Source organism: Pogonomyrmex barbatus, unplaced genomic scaffold (genome assembly GCF_055798465.1).
Source record: "Pogonomyrmex barbatus isolate J1 unplaced genomic scaffold, ASM5579846v1 scaffold3, whole genome shotgun sequence".
NCBI classification, from domain to species: domain Eukaryota; kingdom Metazoa; phylum Arthropoda; class Insecta; order Hymenoptera; family Formicidae; genus Pogonomyrmex; species Pogonomyrmex barbatus.
This window is the reverse complement of record NW_028297127.1, coordinates 14,612,697-14,623,704: the sequence shown is the minus strand read 5'-3', so window position 1 is coordinate 14,623,704 and position 11,008 is coordinate 14,612,697. Positions and strand designations below refer to the sequence as shown.

The 11,008-nt window shown below is 38.8% G+C and overlaps 1 protein-coding gene across 11 annotated transcripts; it reads right to left on the bottom strand.

The window, feature by feature from the left end:
- Positions 1 to 2,425: 2,425 nt before the first annotated feature.
- On the bottom strand, positions 2,426 to 9,177 carry Rho1 (ras-like GTP-binding protein Rho1). Of its 11 annotated transcripts, none has more exons than XM_089079687.1 (6): positions 9,024 to 9,137; positions 6,837 to 7,032; positions 5,276 to 5,358; positions 3,563 to 3,723; positions 3,079 to 3,462; positions 2,426 to 2,898 (listed from the first exon to the last, which is right to left on the bottom strand). In XM_089079687.1, exons 3-6 carry the CDS (start codon positions 5,331 to 5,333, stop codon positions 2,860 to 2,862), a joined length of 642 nt encoding a protein of 213 aa, XP_088935813.1. In that variant the 5' UTR covers positions 5,334 to 5,358; positions 6,837 to 7,032; positions 9,024 to 9,137; the 3' UTR covers positions 2,426 to 2,859. The 11 variants fall into 11 exon arrangements, with proteins under 11 accessions (XP_088935813.1, XP_088935815.1, XP_088935812.1 ...); XM_089079689.1 differs by having other exon boundaries at positions 6,837 to 7,027; positions 9,024 to 9,123; XM_089079686.1 differs by lacking the exon at positions 9,024 to 9,137 and adding an exon at positions 8,414 to 9,017.
- Between the last annotated feature and the right edge of the window lie 1,831 nt (positions 9,178 to 11,008).

Below are 11,008 nucleotides of genomic sequence, written 5' to 3'. Positions count from 1 at the left end.
CATTAAGATTTCTCTATTCCTTGCCTTAAAGTTAATTATAAATGTACATCTACATTTATAATATGTAAATGTTAAACAAAAGAAAAAGAGCAAATGAGAATGTTAAACAAAAAGAAAGAGTTTTATTTCAGCCGAAAATAAAACTATCATTCTTGTTAACGGGTGTCTTCCAGTAGGATTGATTATATCGTCATAAGAAATGTTTATTGTTAGTTACAATTTGTTATCATAACGTTCGTAGGTTAATTATACAGTCTTACATACAAAAGCTAATTAATAGTTTGCAGAAAAAGATTTGCGTGAGCTGGTAGAAAGATTTTTCGGAAGTCAAGATTGATGATCTTTTCTTTTCTCCTGATCATAAAAATTGATTTATTCACACGCACATCGGAAAAAACTGCCGATACTCATTTTATTTTTCTTTTTGTTTTTCTTCGTGTACAAACTAGTTAAACACGAGTCTCAAAATATCTCGTCTACTTATGAAAAAGATAATTAGCTTATGGCGATTATATAAGACCGCGTTATCGATAACTCGAGGTTTGGAGTCCTTCAGGAAAAAGTATTTCATCTGAATGCTTGTGTATATGTATTTGTGCGGGTATACGAGATGCACGCGTATCTTTTTCGATATCAGCTCGTTCGTATCGAATGCGCATTTGTCACCTGTAACTTTACTAACTACGTTGGAAAACATTGGGTGCTTTCCATTTAGTGACACAAGTCGACACAAATATCATTTTGTCTTTATTAATCATTGAAAGCTAAGAAAGATAGAACGATGCTTGTGTCGACTTGTGTCACTAAATGGAAAGCCACCCATTATCAGGACATTACCATGTCTTTTCAAATAGTCAAATTCTCGTTAAATTTTGCTTATTGCTCTCTCTTTCTTTTCTGCTTATGCCATATGACAGAAGTATGATGTATGTATTATGTATGTATGTATGTATGTATGTATGTGTGTGTATATATATATATATATATATATATATATATATGTGTGTGTGTATAATGTGGTATGTAAACGATGTGTGTATGCTCTGAAAAAACGGTATTCGAATCTTAATCGACACGCGTACGTTTGTCGTAATACGCGAAAATGATAGAATTATATCATGTATGTATATACAATATCTTGGGTGTGTAATTGATACAATATTATATATGTATATATATGTATGATATATATATATATATATATATATATATATATATATATAAAACGGTATATATTCACGAAACTCATTATAAAAAGAACACTTTCGAGCTTCGCAGCGACGCGCGACCTGCACAGAGGAGCGGAGCGTGTATTCGACACATGTTTCCCAAAGCACTCATTAACTCAGGCACACTTAATTGCTTAATATACATCCCCCTTTCTATCGCTATCTCTCTCTCTCTCTCTCTCTCTCCTCTCTTTCTTCTTTCCTTTTCTCTTTGCTTTCTGTCCGTCGTGCGCGCGTTCGCTCGTGGCAGAAGTATCTTAAGTTGTGTCGCTAAGCTTCTTTTTCCTTCGGTTTTGAAAAATAAAAGCATACTGCGTGTAACGACAGGATCTACTTATTCGCTAAGGCGCGTCCGAAAAACGAAGAGAAAACTTAGTGAACACAATTCCGCAGTCGAGCCCATTGAATTAACGGCCGAGGGAGGCACTGCATTACACAGCCGTTAATTCAACACCATCTTTGTGACACGATTTTATTACAAAAATCTTACAGATTAGACGGATCTACAAAAAGAAGACGAGTAGCATCATCCTTTCTCTTTTCACCTTGGCATAAAGAATAGCGCAAGCGAAACGGGAAGAAGAGTTTATGGCTAAAACAAATAGGTCGAACATTGATGTAAATTTTGCGAAGCAGCTCGATTCTACAATCGTGGCACACACGGTAAAATCAAAGCAAGATATACACCGCCGTGCGCAAGATACACACGACCGATAATCTCCGAGTTTAGTACATCATACGCTAAAGATATCGATGACGTATGTATGTGTATAAAAAAGTGCAAACCGCAAGTCCAGTCACGGTTTGGTCAGACAAAAAGAAACGCGTTCCCCGAAATACATAAATATAATGTAGTCGCTATTATAATCTCCGTTATGTTAGTGTCATCGTAATACAATAATTATAATAAAGTATAATAATAAAATATAATAATACACACATTTAATTTAATTGATATCTTAAAGATCCAAATGATCTGCAGGTCTATACGCATTTATAATGTACGATAATAAATGTCTGTTAGTTTCCTTTTTTCGTTCAAAAGGATCGCAAAAATGCGACTATTTTTTTTTAGTAAAAAAAGCGATGCAAGATTCGAAGTTTTCTCGAACCGTTCCTTTGAATCCTTACATTGTTCTTTGACTATATTTCACGTGTTACACTTGTTTTATATATTCAACGTTTCTTATCAATACTTTTCCGCTTAATTATTCTTTCATTTTATTTATTACCAAAATAAAGAGCCACTACGATAAAAAAAAGACAAAGATGTAGAATGCATATAATTATAATATTAATAATAATAATAATAATAATAATAATAATAATAATAATGAGATAGTAATAATTACTACAATGATAAAGATAATTGTGTACGACGTAGATAGCTGGTATGATAATTATTTTTGTTTTAATGATTTAAACTCGAAGCACAATTCATTACTGTTAAAAAATACACAATCAAGGTAGTGATTACAATATACATTATATATGTATGCCTTTTCTTGCACCTTTTCTTTTATTTTTTTGTTGTCCGCTGGGGATGTGCGGTATTTACGACTAGCTTTTCTGCAGCTAGTTCCGCAATTCCATAATTTTGCCCGTGTACAGGCTCATTTGTCATAACATCTTAAAGAAGCCTACATCTGCCCCTCTTCTTCTTCTTTACCTAAGATTTTAGAAAATATTCGTGTTAATGCAATGTATTAATTATAACAATATTGCATTCAAAGAATATCGCTGAATATTTCTCGCAAATGTTTAAACGTCTCTTTACATTAATTTATGATTTAACAATCATCATTCTTTGAAAATTACTGAGATTAAAAAAGATAATTATAAAACATACTTGTAATGCAGCTCGAGTTGCTGTTTCAAAAACTTCCCTTACACCTTCCTTGCTCTTAGCAGAACACTCAAGGTAGGCGAAAGCATTGATTTTCTCAGCCATGGCTCTACCCTCTTCGGGCTTGACCGGCTCCTGTTTCATCTTGCTAAGTTCCTTGATGGTATTAGGATCATTACGCAAGTCTTTTTTGTTTCCCACAAGGATAATGGGTACATTCGGGCAGAAGTGCTTCACCTCTGGTGTCCACTTCTCAGGAATGTTCTCCAAGGAATCGGGACTATCGATGGAGAAGCACATTAATATGACATCTGTATCCGGATAAGACAGCGGACGCAACCTGTCATAATCTTCTTGTCCTGCTGTGTCCCAAAGAGCTAGTTCCACCTGTTTGAAGAAACGAGAAGTTTTTGTAGAAAGAGGAATTTCAAAAGATCTCTCAAAACAGAGAAACATATTTTAAGAAAAATTTTAAGATAAGACAAACCTGTTTGCCATCAACTTCAATATCAGCGACATAGTTTTCGAATACTGTGGGTACGTAGACCTCAGGAAACTGGTCTTTGCTGAACACTATGAGTAGACATGTTTTACCACAAGCACCGTCGCCTACAATAACCAACTTCTTCCTAATGGCTGCCATGAATCCTAAAATACAAAAAAAAAATGTGTTAATGACAAGCAAACAGGTAAATCGATGCGATAATATACAGAGTTTGACACTGTTTGCTTAAAATATTTATGTTTGAAATATTTATCTCGCATTAAAAATGTGAATAACGATTAATATAAAAAGCGAAATGTGTGGAATGTTTGTTACAAGTTAGTGATAAATTTTACGATTGCAATCAAATTAATGATAAAAATCATAATGCGCTCTTTTTTATCGTATTATCACATATAAAATGTACATATTTACATCCGTTTTTTTATATCTAAAAAAAGATTTTGACAAAACACAGATTCAACATTTAATCTTGAATAGCCAATTCATATCAATTGGCTTATCAATGTAATTTTATCTATATAAAACAGGGAGCAGATAACTGCGAGATTTCTTAGGAGGTACTTTGTAACTTTCGTAATTGTTATCCAAAAAGTGGACATTCTCTCATCAAAAATAACTTACCTATTCTCTACTAAAATTCACTTTTACAATTAATTTCGCAATCGTATCGCGTCACAATATTCAATGCGATAACGTCCGATTAGTTATGCCTTTATCGCCTTTCTCGCGACTCGTGAGTCACTTGCACAAAGTACACACTGATGGATTTTCAAGCTGTTTCCATTTTATGTATGAAGTAATCGTTCTTACCAACATTATCTGTACATACAAGTAGCCTTACGCTATCATAGGTGCAAAAAGAACGAACTTTACTCTGCAAATTCTAATCTTTCGAAAGAACGTATACTTTAACGTGTCAACACGTACAGTTTCGAATACCTTACAACATAGGAGATGACACCAAATTGAAATCTCGATCAACTAATTGTACGGGAAACACTACTGAATTGTTTTTGAACTAAAAGCATGCAGTGTGATAAATTTGCAGCATACGTGGATCAACATTGTGGAAACGTAACGAAATGTGTGCGGCCACGCGCAGGAGATAGCTAGAAAGAATAGGAGTTAGTGTTCGACATCAGTACTGAACTTGCTTCCCTTGCACAGCGCAACATTATTTATTACAATTGAAGGCGGAACAGAGCAAGTGTTTCTTAGTCGAAAGCGTGTGTTACAAATACGAGAGAAGTGAAATACGGATGAAGCTAAGAAGCATTCTTCAGGACAGAGTTAAGAAGAAGAAAAAGAAGAAAAAGTAATTAGGATGGATCTTTGAGAGAGACTGTGTAATTCGCGTTATGTACATCTCTCCTTCTCGGAGCATAATAAATAATACTCAAACCTCGTAGGCTTTGTTTTCGTTTTTCTTTTTGTTGTTTTTTTTTTTTTCCGTTTCCGTCCTCGAATTTATCGCAGTCCCTTTAATTCAAACCCAATCTCAGCAATGTTCCCTCTGCGGGATAAAAGTACAATGTCTTTTCGCTCTTTTTTTATAAATATATATAGTTTCAACACTACTAAAGCAAGTGACAAGAGAGATTCATTTTAAATTTGGCGATCTACTGAATCGCATTATGAAAAAGCGGGACCTACGAGGACTGAAATCTTAAAGGATTATTGACTGGGTCGTACCTGATCCAGGATACCTCGTATTGCGTGGACCGAGGCATCGGCCCACATTGCATCCCATGTTTTTAGTCTTTCTTTCAGCGTCTCTGTTTTAAGTGGACATTTTATATGTTAGATGTAGATAGAGGAAGCTGCGAGATGAATGCATATACCATACAACACATGTCAATAAATAAATAAATAAATAAATATATATATATAATATATATATATTGTATATATACGAACATATATATAAATATATATACATTTTGCTCTGTATATAATGTAAATATAATTAAACTCTTCTTTTGAACGGATTACATAAAATTTGCATTATATTCCATTTCTTAATTTTTCCTTCTGATAAAAAAAATTAAATATATGCATGTATATATATATATTTTTTTTTTTCTATAGTATGTATATATATGCATGCTACGAGGTTTTCTAGCAGGACCGCCTCAAAGACTGAGTACAATCATTCTTATGCCATATATTCGACAATTTCTTATGCATACATTTTAGTTAAGATACATTCGAGTGTTATATTTGTTTTGTGATTCTCTTTACATAAGGTAGGGTCTTCAATATTTTATTCAGGAATAACGTGACATACATAAAAATGCAACACATATAGTTGTGCTTATATTGATTGGTACACGTTCAAGTGCCACATTTAACAAGAAATTCTCCTCAATCAAAGACTATACCTTATGCACTAAAATGATTTGTCGAGATTGCATGCAAAAAAAAAAAGAGAGAGAAACTAGAGATCGGTAGTTTATTTAATGTTAGGCATGCGATATCTAACATTGTACGTATCCATTAGAGAGGAATCATCTGACAAAGCGTTATAAATCATGTCCGGTGGTGCGTTGTACACTCACACTGTACAAACATAACAATGTGCTGTACAGAATCCCACAGGAATTCGAAGCAGCTTCTCTTAGCGTCGCTGCGAACGCTCGAACGACGATCCGAGGTACGGTCGGCCGCGGTGAAAAAGAAACGATCCGAAAAGACAATAGTAAATGATGAGCAACAAAGGAAAATAAAAGCTTCCGATAGCGAGAGTTCATCCCTTTAAGCTGTTACCCAACACGGTGACGCCTCATATCCCATTGCAATAGACCGTAATGATACTTAACCAAGTCACACAGAAGCGGAAACACATGGAGTATTGCCTATGAGATACAAGAGGGTTTGCCACAGAATCCCTTCCTGTTAACACAAAACTGTTTGGTATCCAGGCATCATCCCTCTTTCGGTCTCGAACAGAACGTTCACGCGGTGGATAGCGTCCATGTCGATATCGCGAATTCTCGACACGCAGGAACGAGTCCTTTGTCTCTCAATTTACACATGTCGCTCACGACTGGAGAGAGAGAAGGAGAGAGAAGGAGAGAGAAGGAGAGAGAAGGAGAGAGAAGGAGAGAGAAGGAGAGAGAAGGAGAGAGAAGGAGAGAGAGAGAGAGAGAGAGAGAGAGAGAGAGAGAGAGAGAGAGAGAGAGAGAGAGGAAGATACATGCCGCTGATACGAAACGAGTGTCGAAAGAATATTGTACGTCAAGCTGGGACCAACCCTTTCGTGTATTTCTCCGAAACATAGAGATCCACGAGGACGAGCACGCGGATCGGCGCCAGAAGACATGCAGCAGTCACCTCGGATGACCCCTAAATCCAGTTGCCGAGTGCCTCTTCTACGAGGACGAGAACATTGCTAGCTCGGGGAAGTGTGTTCCTTTTAATCGCACTTGTCACTCATTACACCCTCTGTACTTGAAACAAAAGAAAGACGTACTCGCGGTTTGATAAAGTAGAGAGACAAGAGAGAAGAGAAGAGACGAGAGAGAAGACAAGAGAGAGAGAGAGAGAGAGAGAGAGAGAAGCAGAGTTAAAAGGGACTTGAGTCTCAGTCGTGCTCTTTTCTCACACTTGTTTTCTCACATTCGAACTTGAAATGTTATTTTGAAAGAAACGAAAGATAAGAGAAAGAAATGGAGTTGAAAGAAGTAAACTAGTCTAAGCGAGACCTAACGAGTACGCCTCTCGGCTAAACTAACCTATACTTTTTATCGTGACGAGGACGGATAGCGCGCGACGGCCAAGGTCGAAGAGTACGGAAGAAAGAGCGAGAGGAGCGCGGGCATGCGAGAGAAAAAGGGAAAGATATAGATACTTTCGTGGCGGATACTCAGAACGCCATCGATGACGCGTGCTCAGGAGACGCTAACGATGACGCGAATTCTCGGGAGACGCCACCGATATCACGGACGTTCGGCGTTCCACCGTCCGCTCTATCTGTACTTTTCTGCACCCTCGCGCGCACCGCGACGGGACGGAGAAAGGAGACGAGGTGCAGAAAGTGCGATCGAGAGTAACAGACCTTGGGGAAATCCAGAAGCGCATTCCTTTCAGCAACCCAATTCTTCCTCTTTCTTTTTTCCGCTCTTTCCTTTTCCTTCTCTCTTCTCCCGGCTGTGCAGTGGCGAAGGTCGGTCACGTTGATTGACTGCCGACGGCGGCCGAGTTGGGCCGACGCACAAATTTTCCCCCGGATTTCCATGCGTGAGAAATGGAGCACGAACGGCCAAAAGGAAACGACTTCCCGGCGATGCTGAACACGTTCGCGCGATCGCGTCACGTCAAAAGCGCGCACGCACCTCGGAATTTGTTTACGCAGGGCGGAGTAGCGGGGAGCGAACGCGTCGACGTGTTGCCGTCGCCGTCAGGCGATATCCGGCACGATTGAGCGCTGTCACAAAGGCGAGACGTCGCCAATCAAATCGTGATCAGCCACAATCATGATTTCGGAGAGGGAGAAAGGGGAGACTGCCCGGTCGAGAGACGAGGCGAGGCGAGGCGAGGCGAGGCGAGGTGAGGTGAGGCAAAGATGAGCACGAGGGGTGTTTCCCTTTAACTTCACTCGCGATTTTTCCAACCCGGAATGTACACCCGGAGAGAAAGAAAAAAAAAAGAGCCTGTAAAAACAACGATGTGAGAGTGCGTGCTGTGGCGTAACAGGAGGATACGCGGGCGGAGGAGAAAGAGAGAGAGAGACAGAGAGAAAGAGAGGTCGTCGCGATAGTGAAAAGAGAATGAATGAAAGAGACCGAGCGAAAGAGAGAGAAAAAGAGAGAGAGAGAGGCATTTACTTACTGGATTAAACGGCCACGTAGTGTCAGGTAGAGCCCGAAAGCATTCCAAGAGATCCGTCGTACGGACTGCCGCTTAACAGCAGCGGCGGTGACGGCAACGGCGATGAAGATAACGATGACGACGTGGACGTAGACTAAACACGAATCGTGTGAACGACGCGCGAGTACACGAGAACGCCGAGTCAAGTCGAATCGAACTGAACTGAACTGAATTGAATTGAATTGAATTGAATTGAATTGAGTTGAGCTTAGCTGAGTTGAGCCACCGTGTTTAAAGCGCACCTCACCGCGCGACGATACCAAGCTGACGAGATTCGCGACGCATGGCACTCCCTCGGGGCCTCCTCGCGCGACCTGTTCTCTCTTTCTCCCTCTACTTATCCCCGTCTCGCGCGCGCTCTCTTTCTCTTTCTCTCTCTCTCTCTCTCACTCGACTCACGGAGGAGGAGATTCCTTCCTTTTTTCCCTCTTTTAGTACCCGTACCCAGTCCGACGTCCCGGCGGGATTTCCAACGCGCTCGAACACGTTTATGACGCTCGCACGCACGGCGCACCACGCACCCTCGCACCACTTCGGCCGGCGTTAATTTAAGATATATTTGCGTATTTACCTGAAATCTTAAGCGACAGAAAGTCAAGAAAATGGCTGCCTTCGGTGGCCACACCTCGATCTGTTGAGTGTGCGACGGTCGGCCCGCGTGGTGGGGACGAGAGACTGCGGCCGGTGGCAACTTCGGCTTGTCTCAGGGACGTGTCGAGCGCGCCCGAGCGCCGGTACCGTCAACATGACGTGTGCTCGAGCCGGCTTCACGCGAAACCGGATTGACGTCCATAACATTTGTTAAATTAGATGGATATTGATCTGCGATACAACACTATTATTAGCTGCTTACGTGATAACTCCTTCAATATAACAAGAATAATGATTAATCGATCGATCGTAATTATGCAAAAAAAAACAACATTTTGTTTAAGCGCGTACGTAATAAAAATAAATTTTATTCGCATAATCAGATGCCAAAATCATTGTTAAATTCTAACATATTATATAGATTTTTCCGTTCTGCGTCGTATTGCATCTTCTGTTCAAACTTGAAAAAGAATGCGTCAGATATTGCGAGGAAAAGAGCGGGAAAGGTGCAGAAAGTGTAAATGAGAAAAACGTACTTCTTGTGGGCGGTGTATGTTCGCACCGATTCTTCGTCATTCACGCGGACGTAAAAATTATCTTGCGAGCATCAAGCCGTGGCCATCGATCGCGAGAGGCGCGGCAAAAGGCGAAACGACTTAACGAAATCGATCCGGAAATTCGCCATCGTTTTCGGGGCCGGGCGGTGCCCGCGCTCGCCGCGCCTCTTCGGCCCTGCATACGCTTCCGAAACTTGACGAATCACGCGCCACCGGCGCGTCGCACGTCACGGATCTGTGGAAGAAACTTGCGCACATTTCACGCTCCTCGCTTCGTATCGCTGCGCCGCACCGCCACTGCCGTTTGTGGGTGGATGATGGAAAGGGTTGGAAAATGTATGTAAATAACGGCCGTTCCTCCATCGTGTTTCTGCATACGCGACTGTCTATCGACGTGCACGCAGCGCGAAATTCGTCTAATTTTAGGAGATCGAAAATCGTATTTTGATATTTTTTACAATGGCGTTTCTCCTTTGTCCATTCTCCCAATACAGTTTTAATTTTAGTTTAATTTTGGATTTTATCTTTTTTCAATTCTAAGAGAAAGATGAAAAGTAAACCGAGATTAATATTAAAAGACATTTGCGTTTTAGGATAACATTATTGGTTTACAAAAATATTTTTTTTAATTGTTTTGAACTGGACAAGGTGCTTCTTATAGATTTTTGGATGCTGAAAACGATGCCATAAGTTAAACTTTTCTAGCTGACGAGTTTCTAAAATTAAAGTTTAATACGAAACAAATGAAATTTTATTTTTTGTAATATTTAAAGGTTTTTTTATAAAAAAGACTAACAATATCTTGAATCTGTGATCAAAATCGTGAATGTAATTTCATTTTATATAAAGTGTATTTTTTTGTTTTGATATTTTCCTTTTAATTAAAATGTTAAAAATTTGATACAGATTTTTGTTAAGATAGCATGCTATTTTAGCAAAACTCTGTATTAAAATTCTTCATAACATGTCTAAAAATTAAAATATTAAAACAAAAAAAAATTCAATTTATAAAGAGTGAACAATACATTCATGATCAGAATTTTAAGATAGCGTTAATCTTTTTTATAAAAAAAAAAATCTTTAAATATTGCAAAAAAGCCATTTTGCATATTAAATCTCAATTATTTTTAAAGTTTTACGTGCGGAAAAATTTAGCTCGTGGCATCGTTTTCAGCATCTGAAAATTTATAAAAATTCAAAATAATTTTTTGCTAACTAAAGTAACGTTACCGTAGACTTGATGGAAATATTAGAAATACATTGCACGGATTTCTAGCGTAAAGAATAGAAATGAATTGCTCATCGCGTTATAAGAAAGATACAATTTTATAAATCTATTGTCTTGAAAGTTTTCTATCGTTATAAGAGAAAGGAATTAGAAATTCCATGTAACAATTATATCATAGAC

Coding starts and splice junctions, on each gene's coding strand:
- Rho1 (XM_011639855.3), bottom strand. CDS start 5,333: ATGGGATGCAATGTGGGCCGATGCCTCGGTCCACGCAATACGAGGTAT. Junction 3,724..5,275: donor TACGAGGTATCCTGGATCAG/GTACGACCCAGT, acceptor TTTGTATTTTAG/GATTCATGGCAGCCATTAGG. Junction 2,899..3,078: donor CAACTCGAGCTGCATTACAA/GTATGTTTTATA, acceptor CTAAAATCTTAG/GTAAAGAAGAAGAAGAGGGG.